This window comes from Scomber japonicus, chromosome 7, assembly GCF_027409825.1.
Source record: "Scomber japonicus isolate fScoJap1 chromosome 7, fScoJap1.pri, whole genome shotgun sequence".
Taxonomy (NCBI): domain Eukaryota; kingdom Metazoa; phylum Chordata; class Actinopteri; order Scombriformes; family Scombridae; genus Scomber; species Scomber japonicus.
Genome location: NC_070584.1, coordinates 18,135,114 through 18,152,863, shown reverse-complemented (window position 1 = coordinate 18,152,863; position 17,750 = coordinate 18,135,114). Strand labels below are relative to the sequence as shown.

Genomic DNA, 17,750 nt, shown 5'->3' with positions numbered 1-17,750 from the left:
GAGGTAGTTGACTGATGAGATGTGAGGCGGTGCTGGAGGGGGGACAGGTTGCTGCATGTTGAGACTGGATGATTCACGGGCTACCGAGGGTCCCGGCTCGGCAGCCCGGTCCCGTTTCCCTGCTGCTCTCTGGTCCGTCGACATCCTCTGGAGAGATGCCCCTCTTGCCCACACTTAAAGCAATGTCTACAGGAGTCACCTATCTGAGCTTCCTGGCACGCCCTACAACCCCTGGGCCGACTACGGCTGGGTGTGAACGTTTTCTCTGTCGCTCTAGCTTGTGTGGCCTCCACTGTCTGTAACATCAACTTTTTAATTTCTAGAACCTCAGCTTTGAGCGCTTCTATAGGGTCTGTCTCTGTTTTGGGTCCCTGACTTTTCTTACTCTTTCCCCCTGCTTCACGGTAAGTAACAGTGTCAACTGCTGTCGCTGAGGCGTCAGGTGGATACACCTCCGCCTGCACTTCACTGACTTTCGGGGGCTTGTTTATGACTGTCTTTCTCAGTTTTTGCTGTCTCTCCTGTTCTAAGTTTGCAGCCTCACTGATTCGCTCAATTAACACCTCATCTGTGACAGTACGGTTACTGAGATACGGCTTGAGCTGAAACTTAACCGCATCACTGTAAAGACCAGTTTCTATGGAGCGGAGGAATTTTCTCTGAATTAGCTCTGGACTAAACTGCTCACCTTCCTCACCTGCATCCTCATCACTAGATTTTCTCATTAACTTCTCTTTCAGTTCTATTGCTCTGAATAAGAAATTCTGTGCTGACTCTTTTGGATCTTGTGTCATGTTCATCAGGCGATGCAGTAAGTCAGAGGAGGAGTCCACTTTGTAGTGACCCTTGAGTATGGTCTTGAGGGTGTGCAGCGTCAGCTCTCGCTTTATTTCCAACATCTCCCGCAGATGAAGACCTGGACTCACCGCACGTGTGACTGCTTCAATGATCTCCACTTCTCCATGTCCTTTCCGCTGTCCAGACTCGATCTGGTTGATGAGGCTTGTGTAGGACAATTTTTCTTTTTGCCCAACTTCACCAATCTGTCCAATGATCCGGAACTCCCGCCTCAGCGTCACCTCGGGCAGTCTGGTTGGTGCTGTGGTGGCAGTCCTTGTGTCCTCGTCCTTTGCAGTCGCGATGGCAGGCGCAGTGTCTCCTCCTGCTGCTTGTGTCTTCCGATGGATCTTTTCCTCCAATGCCCCGATTTCCTCTGCCATCTGCTGCCGTAACTTCTGGTACTGTATTTTCAACTTCTCTAACTCACTTGTCTCTGGAACTACAATCTCAGCCTCAGTTTCCTCCGGTGCCGGCTTCAGAGGGACCAGGTAGGACAGTATATTCTGCAGACACTGCTGATACGACTCGGATTCTTCACCCTCCTCGATTTCATCTAACGTCGTCTCCACCAACCTGATGAGGGAGCGTCTTGTTTTGCTGGCAAACCCCCCAACAGGTGTGTTACACTTCAGATGCTCACACAGGGTAATGAGCTCCTTCTCCTCCAGCGTCAGCAGTATCCTGCTTATTTCGTCCCTTTCTTTCTCCATGGTCCTCCTCTGCTACGTCCGTCTATGCTCCTATGCGACTGGGCCGTGGGCTGAATCAACCATCCTCTGCTACCAAAATATGTAGCGTGGTGCAGAGTGAAGCGACCTTCCACTACACATTTAATTTGAATGTCTTTATTTTTGTTCTGCAAAGAGCAAAAATATGTATTTTATATCACAGTTCGCCACACACACACATCTTAACTTCCGACTGAAGTGTGTGTTCTCATTCACTGAACAGATTCACTGTTTTAACAGAAACATCATGAACATCTGTACCAACATCAAAACAATAAATCATGTGACTGTTGTATCTCTAGTCTCGGCCAGTTTCATCATGTACATTCAATATATCAACTTATTTAGCAAACGCACAGTATCAATCACGTCTAAACATTGTCAAATTAATCATGTATCTATTTTAACCTATTTATGTATTTATCTCTGAACTACACGAGCAGTCCGGGCTGACCGGCTCATAGTTTTCCCGGTTGCTCGCGGTAACTAGGCAACCAGTGCTAACTACAGGCTAGCCGTTTTCGGTACGGTACATTGGCTGAGTAACGTCTATAAACAACAATACATGACGTCCGAACGGGATAACAAACCAGCACATAACACATTCACCCACTCGTTACACATCTCTAACGCTCCCTTCTTACCTGCAAAGAGCAAAAATATGTATTTTATATCACAGTTCGCCACACACACACATCTTAACTTCCGACTGAAGTGTGTGTTCTCATTCACTGAACAGATTCCCGCGTGACTTCTTTATTCCTGAACACATCGTGTAGCGAACGCGCCCTCTGCTGGTCGGAGTTAGTACTGCACATTCCTAGGGAACTACATTTTTCAGACAATAAACCACTCTTTTCTCACCATAAACACACAGACAATTATTAACACACTCTCAACATGAGCTATCCTGTATGTAAATTATATTAACCATGTAAATAATAATAATAATGTAGGGATATTGGCTCTGTATGCCACACTATGCTATGATGTGAGGGAAGCTGTCTATCTGCACAAAAAGTGCTGTTAGGATATGCAAGAGGAAACATTTAAATGCAGTCAGTAATTTTTCTTTTTCCACCTTATTCTCAATATACATGAATTTATTTATTTAATTAATGATCATCTTTGTGTTAATCATTTTTGTGTTAACTGCTCAAAATGAGTCTGTACATTATTAAGACCTTGGCAGTCATGTTTTAAAAGGTGGAATGCAGGATTACTTCATCCATTTATGTCCAGCATACTTTGATTGCATTTGTCACTAAATTTCACATTTTTAAAAGGATAAGGTCATAATTATTCATCTCATCTTCATCTGTCCTACAACAACAGTCAGGTTCCCAAACTAACACCGACATATGATTCCCTGTAATCTGCTGTAATCATTCCTCCTCCTTTCATATACTGTGAATTTGTTCACCTGGTCATTGTTTTAAGACTTAAAAAACTGTGGACCTATCCTTTAAATATCTACATTCCTATTGTCCAAATCAGAAATCGAAGTGCGTTACCATTTGGAACCAATCAGTAATCTGACTGCTGTAACACACAGCAGCACTGCAGCCTTTATTTTACACTCCTCAGTGGCTGCACGCCACACTGCCACAGTGGAAGTTTGCCATCACTCAACAGCCTTTCATTGTGCTTTAGCTGCTTAAGTTTCCTAAATAAATCCTCAGTGACGTTTTTTTTTCAGTTTGAATGAGCTCAAATCTCCAGACTCTTATTGACCCGGGAACACGCAGCAGACAGCAGCAGATTCGCTGCCTCAGCCAAGACAGGAAGTCTTTGGTTAACCCTACGCCTTTACAAGCTAGTAAAGAATGTGTTTGTGTGTGCACCTAACGGCAGTAGTTCAGAGCAGTACAGTAGGTGTGTACTGGAATACATACATAGTTTTGTGTGTGTGGCTCTGTTTGAATGAATGTATGTGAAAATGTGTTTGCATGTGTGCTCAGCTAGGCTTAAGAGGGTCCTGATGTATGTTTGCCTCACTTCATTAGTGACGTAAAGACAGAGTGGATTGTGTGTGTGTGTGTGTGTGTATGTGAGTGCAGTTTCCACTATCTCAACCGCAGTGAAGCTTTTGCTCCATTGTGGTAATGGTTTTGGAATGTCTGCAGTGATAGATAGATTTCCACATTTCACTCACACTCTGTTCATCCAGTCGATCCAGTTGAGCTTTGTAGAAAAGAAAACACATCTGTGCTTGCAGAGATCTTTGTGTGTTTGTGTGTGTGTGTGTGTGTGTGTGTGTGTGTGTGTGTGTGTGTGTGTGTGTGTGTGTGTGTGTGTGTGTGTGTGCCTAATTCCTTAATTGTGTTCAAATGTAAACCACAAATCGAAACTACTTCACCTGCTTTCTGTCTCTCTCTCTGTCTTTCTCTCCAGTGGACATGCTGGAGGAGGCCCTGCAGTGTGCTCTGACCTACCTGTTATTTCATGAAGGAGATGAGTTCATGATGGACAACGTGGATTACTACAGAGAGCTGCTGGGACACGTTGGCGAACCACAAGAGGTCAGGATCTGCTGTGTGAATGAAGGGTGGACAGAGAGAAATGTGTGTGAGAGGCTGACAAGTTCGTAAGGAAGGTCAACTACACATGTCAGGCTTCCTTTCCACTGGAAACTGATGGAAGGTCTCACTTAATGAACCCCTGGCCTGTTTTATTAGAGGCATACAAGTTTTGTGGTGGTCTGTTTTTGCCGATTTTCATATTTTTATTAAGTTAAGTGCTCAAGAACACACTGTGAAATCTGCATGCACTCTGCCATCTGAGCAGGATTACGATAAAGCAAAAAGGAGGGAGAAAGAGGGAAAAGAAACAGAAACAACAACAGCTGTGAAACAATGAACAGATAAGTTGATCACTGTGAAGGAGAAAATGGTGCTCTGTTTGGTGAAAAGTATGAAAAGAGTTTAGTAAAGAGGTTAAACACAATAAAAAAATACATCATGGAGACAATTACCACAGATTGAGACAAATTATCTGCAGAATCTGTCAGTTTATCACAATACGTTATTTCAAAGTTTAGGGACCACAATTCTCCTTTAAATGTAGTTGGTGGGATAGGAGGAGACTTCATTCTGTCTACTGCAGATATTATGAAGGATAGCAGTTGACTCTGGTTCTTTGCCATGTAGTCTCTTGTAGGCAATTAAAATAATCTTAAACCTAATTGTGGGCTAATGATATGGCTGAAACTAGTAATGTCAGCACACCAGTTAGTGTCAGAAGTCTGGCGTTGACTTTTTGAACAAGCTATGGTCGATTAATCGAAAGAATGAGCAAATCAAGTGAAAGAATCATTACAATAATATAAGCAGGAGGTGTCGGGGGAGGACAGAAGGTATGCAGGGAGGAGAGATCGGGAGGGAAAAGTGTGGATTTGGGGAAAAAGGAGGAGACAGGAGGCAGCAGGCCGAGTGCTGTATTTCTTGGACGAACTTGCTACTCGCCACTTGGCAGGAGTCGCTTCTTAAAGTTTGCTTTTCACTTGCACTATATGTTCTCCATCCAGCTGGAAGTATTAAGCAAATGTTGCTACGTCAATGTGTTTACAACAACATAGTTCTTCCTCTGGAGAGGTTCGTTATTATTTCCTTGCCCCCTAGTGCTCATAACACACAGAGCAATTAGAGGCTGAATGTGTAGAGAAAATTAAATTAACAAAGTCTGGCTTCTCTTCAGCCACTGCAAGAATTCGTCTCTTCTAAACTCTGATCAGCTCAAAAAATTGAAAAGTCAATCAGCGCCTTGTTTAAGTCCCAATTACACAACCTCCTTTTCCTAGAAAGCCTGGTACTCATTAGAGCGAGCAAGGCTTCCCAGCAGGGCTGTGTGAATGTCTCAGTGTGCAGCTGACATTGCATATGTGTATGCGCATGTTGCATATGATAAAGAGGGATTGAGAGCTGATGTGCTGTTGCTCATGCTTGTGTTTTTGTACTCATAGCTTACATTTTTCTAGCTCTCAAGTCTTACCCGTCCCGTCAGTCTACAGCACAGTCATTAGCCCAAAGATCGCCTCTCCTCTCTGCGTTCTCCCTCCAGCACTTGGGGAGCTCATTTTCAGAGCCCTAGATCTCAGCGCCAGGCCCGACCCATCTCCCTGCCAAAGAATCCTGCCTTTCAGGAACTGTGGAGGAGGAGTAAAAATCATGTCAGAGTGCCCAAAGAAGTCTCTGGAACAATTTGGGGACTGTTTGTATTAAGAGTGATGCAAAAGAGGACTTTTTTTTAAACTGCTACAAGAAAAATGCTACTGGCTGCTCAGGTTGCACGCCATCATTGCCTCAATCTCAATCATCACTCCTCTTCTAACACACAGACAAAAATACACAACATAACAACAATAATAATAATACACAATACAGTACAAATATACTAAACATACTATATGTTTAAAATAATTTAGAAACAGTGTTTCCAGTACATAGTTTGCCCACCAGAGAGCACTGACAAGTTTGCGTTTCAGACGATGTCCTGCTCAGTTCATATCATGGTCAAATTTTGAGGTCTACCTTAAATTAAATGACAATAAATCAAAAATGAAATCAAAATTATTCAATACAAGAGAAACAGTAAAATTCAAATAATAAAAAAAAGAGTCACTTTCTCTACACAGCAGATTGAGTCTTTCTGTTATAGTCTTTCTGCCACAATCAGACCTAAAGCTATCACAGCAGGCCTGAGAAATACCAGACTTTTTTTTTGCTTCTATTAAAGTTTTTTACTGGAGGCAGGAAACATTAATAAAAGTGCCCCCCTGAGAGGACAACAAGAAAGAGAGAGGCCGTCACACTCCATTAGTCCTGGCACTAAGGGGAAGAGAGCGGAAGGAACCAGATCTGGTTCCCACCACAGGCCTTCACTGTCACCTTTAGAGTTTGAGCTCTGATACATGAAAGATAATAATTATTAAAGCATTCATCCTTTTGTCTTTCCTGTATCAGTTAGCATAAATTCATTTGGGATTACCAATCCTCTCAGCTGAAACATTGGTATGAACACGGAACATTTGTTTATGCTGCTGTCAAATATACTTTGTATTTTTCTATCTTTTTTACAGTAGTTTTCATAGACTATCATCTCTCATGGATGCCTGCACTTACCTTACTAGCTCAGGAATTTTTACCATAAATCTTTGGTGTGTGTTGGTTCACAGAGAGCTGCATGGTACCTGAGGAGGCACAAACAGGAGCTGGAGCTGCTTCTGATTGGCAGCAAAACCATGGGTGTGGCATTCACTGAAGGGGTGAGTTAATAGAATACCACAAAACCTCAAAGAAGACTGCATGTACATAATGAAAGACTACTTCCCTTCGCTTCTCAATTTTGCCCAGAAATGAAAAAAGATTGAGTAATTTAACGGGCAGTTATTGGTAAGCCCGTCCACATGTTTCTGATGCAGAGCAGATCTTCTGCTGGGTGTGTAAATAATGCACCCCTGCTGCTGACTGACTCAGAGCAGAGGAACAGGTGTCTGGCACAACCACCCTACACCACCGTCCTCTGGGCCAACAGCGACACTTGCTGGTTGGAAACAGGATATTGCATATATAACTTTCTTTGCAAACAACATTTCTGGAAACTGGTCTTTTGGTTGTGTATATTTATTGTATATATATAACCCTTACTGGCTTTTGAAAGTATAAAATGTGTTTTCCTTGCAGAATTATTGGGGCAGCACAGGTGGAAGAGACGACTCTAGCAGGTAAAGAGAAAACTTTAAAACTTAACTTGTAACTTTATATTGAACAACAGTTTGTCTTTTCATGGCCTCGGTCCCAAAGCATTCTGATTGCAGTAGCATAAGCTGCATATACTGATGTTCAATATTTGCAAACTTTGAACCTCTTTGTCAAAATATAATGACTCTCCATTTTTTGTAGGATTCCCTCTGGTACAGATGGCTGGATGGAGTACGTTCCCATCTCAGAGAAAAAGAACTTCACCACAGATGTTTCACAGCAGCCCAAAGAAGGTACAATGTTGCTGCAGAGGCTGTTAGCAGAGTTGGGCTAAAGGGGATTTAAACTGCAAGAGAAAATCTTTTCTGACCACCACGGTTAAGATAACGTGTTGCATTCTTGACATGCTGCTCTGTGATCTGTGTAGGTGGCCCTTTGGTGTATGACACTGTGCGGCTAGTGCAGAACTCTATGGCCTTGAACGGGAGTCAACGGGTGCTGCTGGATAACGTGATATCTGAGGAGGAGTGCTCAGAGCTCAGAGACTTGGCACATGTAAGGAAATTATACAACGTTAATAAAATCAGCATGTTAAATCAACAGATTAGTCACGAACAGCAAATAAAAACCTCCTTGCTCTGAAGGTACCTGTTGACAAATGTGAACTTGAACCAGTGAGCCTGTAGTTGAAGCTTAATTCTGGCTCTATTCTGTCAGGCTGTCACCCTCGCAGGAGACGGCTACAGAGGGAAGATGTCTCCACACACTCCCAATGAGAAGTTCGAAGGTGCCACTGTGCTCAAAACGCTGCAGGTACACAAACACAAACACATGCCAGTGGATCATCCATAGGGGAGAAAACTAAAAAAGTCCAAATGCAATTCAATATTCAATAAAATGTGTCACCTATACTGTATATTTTATGTTACAGTGAATTTTTTTGTTTTTCCCACCCTGCAGTACGGCTATGAGGGCAGAGTGCCGATGAGAAGCGCTCGCCTCTTCTATGACGTCAGTGAGCGAGCAAGACACGTTATCGAGTCCTACTTCCTGCTCAACACCACTCTTCACTTCTCCTACACACACCTGGTGTGCCGAACAGCCATCACAGGTCACTCACACACTGAGATGACACTAAAACACATAAACTGTTATTTGAACTTATATTCTTAACAGAGACATCATAAATAAGCATGAATTCCTGCACTTTATCTGCAGTCACAACAGTTAATGAATTAATAAAGCTAATTAATATTGCTGTCATCCTTGATGTTTCAAATACTGTGATAAAGGTGTTCCAAGAATAAAAACTCCTCCTGTGTTAATTTAACATATTATTTGAAAGGCTGTATTTTTGCTGATTTTTGTGTCTGTTGGTTATACGTAAACAGGGCAGCAAGACCACAGGAATGACCTGAGCCATCCCATCCATGCTGACAACTGTCTGCTGGACCCTGAGGCCAATGAGTGCTGGAAGGAGCCACCAGCATACACATACAGAGACTATAGGTATGAGTCACCTGCTTTCAACACAGTTACATAGAATTATAATCATTCATGTTGCAGCTGTATCTCACTATTAAACATGCATAATGGTCATTATCATACAGTAATCATGCATTTGATCTGACCTCCTTTTTACTTATGTTATTTTAGTGCACTTTTATATCTAAATGGAGATTTTGAAGGTGGGGAGTTCATCTTCACAGAAATGGATGCCAAAACAGTGACGGTAAGCTGGTTCTACTGAAATATGAGATTCAGATTTATTGATTTAAACATGATTTTCAACCAAATGAGCCTGGTTGACCTCTATGGAAGAATGAAAAAAACAGACTTGATATTCTTCCAACATTATGACAAATTACAAAACTGATTTCTGAGCCTTGCCTTTTAATTTGACATGGGTTTTTTTTGTTTTTTTGGGGGTTTGTTTTGTTTTTTTACCAAAAAGAAGGTTATATGAGGTCAGTTTATTTACTGAAAGGCAGGCATTACTGAGTAAACTCATCATATGGGTAGAATCAAACAAAATATAAACACAACGGGGTGCTCATAAAAACTGTGTAATCAGCTTTGGATTCGACTTGCAGGCAAACATCTGGTTTAACAATAGAGCAAAATAGTGAAGTCTTTGTCTCACTAATTTGATTAGATAACTATAATTTTAACCTCACCTCCTCCTTTGCACAATCTCAATCCCTTTCAGGCATCAGTGAAGCCAAAGTGTGGCAGGATGGTGGGTTTCTCATCAGGAGGGGAGAATCCACATGGTGTGAAGGCCGTCACCAGTGGGCAGAGGTGTGCTGTGGCTCTGTGGTTCACCCTGGACCCGCTCTTCAGAGAACTGGTAAACTCTTGCTTTCATTTAATAAGTTTGGCAGCCATGTTGACGTAAGGTGATGAGTCATTTAACATATAGGTTGATCTTTATTGTAGTTCTTACTGCTCCAATCTGAATATAATTTGACTTTCCTTTGACTAACAGACTCTGAAGCTGCATATTATCTGAATAAGATTCCTTTCATCAAAGTCAAACTTATTTCCCTGTCATTTCTTTCCTTTTTCCTCCCCAGGAGAGACTACAGGCAGATGAGGTGATCCAGGCACTGGACACACAGTCTATGTGGGGTCAGGGTCTCAGTATCAACCCTAAAGATGAACTGTAGAAGCAGAAAAAACCCCTAACCCATTCCCACCTCCTTCAATGAAATCCTTCTATATATTTTAACTATTTATTGAATGACCTTTGAATCAGAACATTTCTAGTTTTGTACTGTTTGAAGTGCAAGATATTGTCGTTTTTGTGTTGCCAGTTGTGTTTCTTTGTGTTTTTCTACACACCAGTACTTGAGTTAACTTTTTTTGTCTTTCCTTCCATTGAAAGCCTCTAGTTAAGAAAAAGTCAAATTCACATTGTTTTGTTGTTTAAGAGTGCTCATACCTGTAATCTCACTGAACTGTGAAGAAGCCAAAGAGAAGAACGGCAGTGGAGTTTAGGTTCTTGTTCCTTGTTCTGAACGACATAATCAATGGCTTTTATTAAAAAAAATAGAGTTATTTGTAGAGTTATTAAACAACTACTTTCATTTCAGTGGTCAGTAGTTCAAAATAGTTAGTTTCCATCTTCATAAATGGTACTGTTACATATGCTAAGAACCTTATTAACAACAGTTTTTCTTTTTTTCATTTCCGTGCCAGTAATATTTTTTTCTATTAAAGTAGGCAGTGCACTGTTTTTCTAATTTGGATGTCTGATTCAAAGAATTTAAGAAAGAGATGTTTTCTAATATGCTGAATATTTAATGATCATGCACTCTGTCCTTCTCTGTGTGTTGAGTCTGAAACTGAAAATGTCTTCGTCAGGGTACAAAATTAACTTTTCTGTCCATCGGCTAGTGAATGTTTAAATTTTACCAGCCACTTAGTAGATTACCTTTGTATTTTTGTTTGATGAGTGAAGCAAATCAACTTCCATATTTTACCAGCATTTGGTTAGTGGCTGGTGCTAATTTTGTGCCCTGATTTTCATCACTACCTTGTCCACTTTTCCTCTTGATGTTGTTGTTATGATTGTGATAAATAACTCCCCTCCCGTCTCGGCACACAGAGCAGAATACTGGTTTTGTTCATTGACGTGTGTTTATATGTTACTTTTATTTATGTGTTTTTAATAATTCACAGCTGCTGTTTTGATGGTCAGCATTGAATATAAGAAACTTTTGTCATAAAAGATGTCAATCATTCCTGTTTCAAGGAATACATATTTGTACGGTCTTTTAATTCTTTATATTTTTGTTGAGGACACAGATGTTAGGCTGAGTCGTGCACTGTAAATCCAATGGAAAAAAATATAAAAGAGTAGCTTTGTTTTTTCTACATAGATTCAAACTGCTAACCAGAAACTTAGTCATGTCATTTAATGAGGTTGGCCACTTTTGTTTCACTGATATTTAATTATGAAATGCTGTAGCTCAAAAAATGTATGTGTACATGGCTATAAATTAAAAATATTACATCTAATATCTATATGCAATGGTGTACATTGAGTCATTCACATTTGTCTTTTTCTGTTGAAGTCATCTGTTGTATAACATAATATATCTTTATATATGTATCTATGTAACCAAACACACTCTGTCAAAAGGCATACAGTAATACATGTTTCAGCTCTTGTATAAGCCATTCATGAAAGGTCCATTCAAAGTAAAGTGCATCTGCCACTACACAAAACATACTGTAGGTAAATACAGTAACAAATAATTCACTCGAGACATTTCATCATACCTGAAGTAACTGTTGAAGAGTTATTTTCCCAAGTAAACTGAGTAGAGGTCACTGTGGTAAACTTTTTGCTTAGTTTTCTTTTGTTTTTTAGAAATGTGTTTTAACGTAGCTTGGAGATAGAAAACAATAAAGCAACAACCTAGCGGGCAACAACTGAACACAATATAAACTATTCTTGATATTCCCACTATGCTGTTCAGTCTGTGGTTAAAATCGAATCTATTTTATTCATGAGGTGATGCTGGCTGTATGGGTTCAGAGGGCATGTCGGGTACGTGTCAGAAGCGGTAGGCCACCTGCTCAGTGAATCTGAATGGCTTGGTTTCATTGGCTGTACACAGCAGGTCCCGCATGCGTCGAGCACGCCGCTCCTCCAGCACCAACCTGCGGGAGTGCTCACGAGCTGCCTGCTGCTCCGCACGCTTCTCCTCCCGCTTCCTCTTCAGCCACCTGAGGAAGGAAGGAAGGAGGACTGAGTGTACTGAATTATCAAATATTAATAACCCATCATCCTACATGTGGCTGAGGTAACAAATATTTATTTGAATGGATTTTTAAATCAATTACTGTAGGAAATTAAAAGTATAAAAGGATTAAAGTGAACTCACAGTTTGAAGGCACGTTCACACTCCTCACGGCTATGTAAGAGATAACCATTGTCATCCTCCAGCCTCTTCAGCTCCACCAGCTGTCTCTCCTTCTGCTGCTGCTCCTGCTTCCTCTGCAGCCACATCCTGAAGGCCTCCTCTGGGTCAATGGGGCCCCTCTGCACAAGGGGGCAGAAAAAGCAGGTTTATGGCAAACATTTTTGAACACCTTTTATCTTGTTTTTGGAAAATGCAAAATGAATACTTGCTTTGTTGTGAAAAAATGTTCATTGTTAATTAATATTAGATTTTTAGTCAAGATATAATTTTGGCTTATTGTATATGATTGAAATGCCTCTGTTTGTTTGTTTGTGGCCTGTAGTGGGAGGAATGATGACGTGTGTGACTGTATTGCTTGTAGTACAGTTTGATAAAAATGGAAAATAATAATAATAATATGTTTTATGAAAACAATAAATAAATTAAAGCTAAAAGCAGCGTTGGGTGGGACCTCGCACCCTTGCGCATCTCGGGACGTGGCGAAGCGGAAAGGTTAGATTCAGGATTGAATTGGAGAGGAATAGGGTGCACATGTGGGTGTGCAGATCAAAAAGTATAAAATATAACCAGGCCAAATTACACACATCTATAGAGACTTGTGGCTACATTTAGACGTTTGAATGGAGTCTGTAGCTGAAAGTATGCAGGAATAATGTATATATTTTGAAAAGCCTGAAAAATCGCAGAAAATCACACATTTAAATGCAAATTGTGCACTTCCTGTTTGATTTAGGTCACTGGTGTCAGCACCTGATTTGTAGCTCTTGATAGGACAAACAATTGAGTTTTTGTTTGATCTTTCTATGACATTCCTGTCAGGCGTAGTGGACACATTTAGGGTCAAAGTGGCATTAGACTCTTCTCCCATTCATTGTCTATGGGAGCTTTTTGTTTTTTTTGGCACTTGACCTTTGTGGGCTTCTAAAATCCAAACTGGACGAGTAATGAAAAAGTTGTTCAGAAATTTTGTTCACCAGGGTGTGCTAAGTGAGCTATTTAAGTTTGAAGCCGTCACGATGAACGCCTTCGGACAAGATGTCGCTTGTAGGAGGCTTAAACTCGTCCAAAATCAGGCGTAGTGGCTGTTTTACTGTTTCTAGGTGGCGCTAGAGAGTTTGACATTGTTGTTTTTTTCATTTTATCGAATTTTTTGCCAGACCTGATATGCCTGCAAAATTTGGTGAGTGTTTGAGCATGTTTAGGGGGACAAATTGACCAAATTGAGGCTCAAAGACGCGGTAGAATAATAAACCATACAATAACAATAGGGTCCTTGACTCCTGTGTTAAACACCCAATGCTTGCAGACAAATTTAATAACATTAGTGACAAAAAAAATTATTGCAGCTAATTAAAGACTAGCTAAAGTCCAACCATTGAATTCTTCTTTATACTGTGTGTTTTGATAGGTTGGAGTGCCCCCTTGTGGCCATACATTAGAACTCATCCTCTCCATCTCCTGGGCTCGATGGATCCTTCTCTCCCCCTGAAGCTGCTCTCTCTTCCTCATCAGCCAGGCCTTGAATGCGAGCTCATTCTCCCGCTTCTTCTGCTCTTCTTCCTCGAGTTTCCTCTGCTCTGCCTGTTAAGGAAATACAAGTAATTCAAGTAACAAACTATCCTTAAAGTGGAAATATGATCACTTCCTTCCTACCTCTCTGGTCAGCTTCTCCTTCTTCTCCTGGATCTTTTGCAGCAGCTCTTTCTGCTCAGGGGAGAGGGTGTAGGTGGCCTGGCAGGGAGTCCCGGTGGCTGATTGCACCCGCCGATTGGCACTTCCCCTCTGGCTACCTCTCTGGCTGTGGCTGGCTGAGCTGGGCCTGTTCCTGGGCTTTGCTGGAGGTCTCGGGGCCTGGAGATGATTGATGGCCTGCTGGAAGGGGAAAGAGCCAGCAAGGGAACGAGGAGAGAAGGAGAAGGAACTGTGGATCTTACTGGGGCTCACAGTCTGCTCTGTGGAGCTGTAGCTGCTTGCTATGGGAGGGAGAAGGCCTTGACTCTCCACCTCTTTCAGGCTGACCAGATCAAACTTCCCATCTTTTTCTACAAGAACTCTGCTCTCCTTTAGCCCCTGACCTCTCTCACAGTTCTCGTCGCCCCTTCCACATCCTCCAGATCCACCTACACCTTTCTCTCGGGGGGAAAGTTTTAGCTCAGACAGTTTCCCTGACACTTCCTCTGCATCCTGAACTATGTCCTTGTTGCCCTTTCGCCTTTCCACCTCACTGTTAACATCTTTCTGAAACTGCAAAGGAGGCACCACCAGGTCCACCAGCGTATCTTTAAAATGCAGCCGCCTGCGTCGCGTCATATCCGGAGCTTCCTGATCCTGCAATTCTCGATTAGCCTGCTGGATCTTCTCCAGAATGTACTTTTTGTCCTCTTCTGTCTGGTCATCCATCCCCGGAGGAGGTGGGACTATAGGTGATGACTTATTTGGGCTGTCTCTGTCTGAGTCGTACTCCAGTGGCTCCATAGGTGTGGGCCACCTCTCCTCATCTTCGTCCACCTCCTGTGCTTTGTTGCCACTCTTCTCTGCCTTATTTCCTTTCTCCTTTTGCTTCATTCTTTGATGCTTCTCATCCTCCTCCAGTTCTTTGTCAATTTCTGCCTCTATGTCCTCATAGTCAGGACCCTGTGTGATGCAAAAGACAGCTACATTTATTAATGAGGTTTGAATGCAAATGAAAGAGCAACTTTAATACTTAGTAGGTAAATAGGCATGCTGGTGTGATAACAGACAGGTGTTAGTGTGTTCATCAATATTGCATCCTGCAGTGGCACAGAGAGAAAGTATGTCACAGTATGTCAACAGAAAAGGTTTCACATGCAAGCAGTGAGATATGCCAGCTCGGGTAACTCAACACTATTGACTGTCACACTTTCATGGAGCAGGGTCAGGGACCCATTCAGCACTCAGCCTGAAGTAAGTAGAGCAGTACGCCAAATTCAGTTTCACATGATAAAAAAATAAAAGCAGGGTGATTAAATAAGAAAAAGAAGGGGAAAAAAAGAAAGCGTGATAATGGAGATGTAATCAGTCTGTCTGGTGGATTCACTTACCTGGTCCTCACTCCGACCTTCCTCATTGATCAGCCAGTCTAGATCCTTCTCAAAGTCATCCTCATACTCTTCCTGGGACTTTGTGGGAACCACCTCATTCATAGTCTACCACTGGGAGAGGATCCAAGACAAAACTTAGACATGACTGATAGTTCATAGCAAAATATGTCAACATCTACCAGCCAGATAACTTAAGAGCTTTCTTATGAATTTTTATTCCAAAGAATGACTTTTTGTTTTTTAGAACAATTTCCTCTTGACTGACACTTAAGTCTATGAGGACAATGTCATCATGATATTATTTTTCCCCAGAAGATCAGTTATTTTGTTTTGGTGACCAACTTACCTTTCCTCAAAGCAAACTTCTCATTTTTAGCCCTTTTACTCTTGGTAACATTTTCTTGTATGAGTATGAGTTGTAATTATGATTACAAACTCTGAGGTCATTGAAGAGAATACTAACCTTTTTCAAAACTCAATTTGATTTATTTTAGAAAATTATGTTTTATATTTGTAATGGTAATAATCAGTGGAGAAACAGATTACTCATGCAAAGTTTTAATCTCACTATTAAAATAAAGCATTTTTAAAAAATGGAGCACAAGGTGTGCAGTCTTTGACTGTCTGGATTATCTATATTTAATGAAGTCTCTCCATATCCATAATGACACAGACACACATATAGCCATATAAAAACAGTTTTTTACTTTCAAAACAATTTGTCAATTCATTAAAATGTTTATGCTCTGAATTATAATAATTATATTTAGACTGTTTAATAAATACCTTGCAATCAAACAAATGGCAGCAACATTACAGTAAATATGTTTGAATAAAATGAAACATAATTTAATATAAATATGAAACAGCTGTATATTGTACTATGATGTGGACATCACCAAACCTGCTTTGCAGATGAGGTGAATTTATGGAAGTTGTAATAAATTCACCTCACCAATGTCAGCCTGGCCATCATCCCATCACAGTATGTATATGGGTGTTGTGTTGTGTTGTGTTGTGTTGTGTTGTGCGTCCCTACTGGACACAACTCAGTACTTCAGGGCCATCAGTAAACAACTATTCTTATTTTTTATTCCAACATGTCTGCTGACATCTTTACTGTAGGCCTACTAATCAAATCAATGTTTCTGTTGTGACATAACCATTTTCATTACAAAACAGAGTTTAACAAAGATTATAACCTGTTTGTTTTTGTAGCTCTGGGTCTAAAAAAGCACACGTTTTAGCTACTGGGAATAAAAAAGCAGAAAGAAATGTTGCTTGTTGGTCAACTCACCAGCAGCAGGTTCTTGCGCAGTATTCTTGAGTTCAAAGCGGGGAAAGAAGGCATGCAGCCGGGTTATTTGGTGGCTATTTTTCCATCTAACTGGACCACGCAGTGCCTGTCTGTCTGCGGAGTAACACCTGTGCACATAATCTGCTTCCAGTCACTCCACAGCCCTAAAAGGTTTATTAGATCCGTCGTCATAGAGACCTACAACACGCTTTACACTTGCGCATGCGCATACGGGACACATGCACACACAAAACTCGCTTGCAGCTCATAAAATCTCCATGTAGGCTTCAGACAAGGGAAAAACACCCTACTTTAAACCATCCAGAATACACATCTGCTGTAATCCTGTAGGGAGTTGTGGCACTGTTTATTAATTCTACATATGAGTTATAAAATGAGGGTGGATTAGGGTAATGTGGGACATAATATGGTACTGGTACACCTAAACTCCAGCGCATTTGTCTTTTTTTCTACAACATTAAAGCGAACATGATTGGTGTTGAATCCAAGCAGTGGTGTCATGTAGTAGAAATCATATGACTTTGTGAGTGTGATGTCATATATGGGGGCAGGAAAATAGTCAAACAAGAAGGACTACCCCTTGTGAAGTCCACCTAAAGGTTGTGACATAGGATTTACACAAAATCAATGTTAAGAATATAAATCATCATAAATCATATAACTATAACACTATCATGAGTAAAACAATGTTCCTTATTATATCAAATTATGTTTGTGATGTATTTGTGTATAAAATGATGCAGTATTTTTTATTTGAAGCAATCTTTAGTCGTCCCACTTTAGCAAAGGTTGTTTCAAAAGTGGGACAGCATGTTTTGACTAATGTGGGGCAGTTATATACTATGTTAAATGCCTACATGTATTTTTGTTCAATATTTGGGCTTGTAATGCAACAATTATATTTCTTTTAAGATCAGGATTCACAATTTTTCCAGTGTTCTTTAACTAGTCTTCTCTAGTCTAAGAGTTTTTTTAAGCATTAAATTAAAATGACTTAAAAGAAAAAGAAAAAAGGCAAATTCACGATAAAATGGGCACCGATTTAATATGCCAGGCCCAGGTTGTAGCTATATTACCTATCTTGTAAAAACAAAACCAAATCAGGCAACAGATAAAACAATACTTTAAAAAAAAAGATGGCTGAAATAAGAACAAAATGGATTAACAAA

General features: G+C 40.8%; 2 protein-coding genes across 3 annotated transcripts in view; one reads left to right on the top strand and one right to left on the bottom strand.

Annotated features, from left to right (window-relative positions):
• Nucleotides 1-9,965, top strand: part of p3h2 (prolyl 3-hydroxylase 2) — a 64,912-nt gene extending 54,947 nt beyond the window's left edge. Inside the window, exons 5-15 of the mRNA XM_053322466.1 lie at nt 3,963-4,090; nt 6,742-6,831; nt 7,250-7,290; nt 7,469-7,560; nt 7,695-7,822; nt 7,985-8,080; nt 8,228-8,378; nt 8,659-8,776; nt 8,924-8,999; nt 9,477-9,617; nt 9,844-9,965. Of these exons, the coding sequence (XP_053178441.1) occupies nt 3,963-4,090; nt 6,742-6,831; nt 7,250-7,290; nt 7,469-7,560; nt 7,695-7,822; nt 7,985-8,080; nt 8,228-8,378; nt 8,659-8,776; nt 8,924-8,999; nt 9,477-9,617; nt 9,844-9,936 (1,154 nt within the window). The 3' untranslated portion in view covers nt 9,937-9,965. The remainder of the gene's footprint in view (nt 1-3,962; nt 4,091-6,741; nt 6,832-7,249; nt 7,291-7,468; nt 7,561-7,694; nt 7,823-7,984; nt 8,081-8,227; nt 8,379-8,658; nt 8,777-8,923; nt 9,000-9,476; nt 9,618-9,843) is intronic.
• Nucleotides 9,966-11,813: 1,848 nt separating this feature from the next.
• Nucleotides 11,814-16,756, bottom strand: ccdc181 (coiled-coil domain containing 181). 2 transcript variants are annotated; one of them, XM_053322467.1, is made up of 6 exons: nt 16,561-16,756; nt 15,264-15,374; nt 13,855-14,835; nt 13,636-13,782; nt 12,163-12,320; nt 11,814-12,004 (listed from the first exon to the last, which is right to left on the bottom strand). In XM_053322467.1, the coding sequence occupies exons 2-6, from the start codon at nt 15,363-15,365 to the stop codon at nt 11,833-11,835; spliced, it is 1,560 nt and encodes a 519-aa protein (XP_053178442.1). In that variant the 5' UTR covers nt 15,366-15,374; nt 16,561-16,756; the 3' UTR covers nt 11,814-11,832. The 2 variants fall into 2 exon arrangements, with proteins under 2 accessions (XP_053178442.1, XP_053178443.1); XM_053322468.1 differs by lacking the exon at nt 16,561-16,756 and having other exon boundaries at nt 13,855-15,121; nt 15,264-15,373.
• Nucleotides 16,757-17,750: the final 994 nt, after the last annotated feature.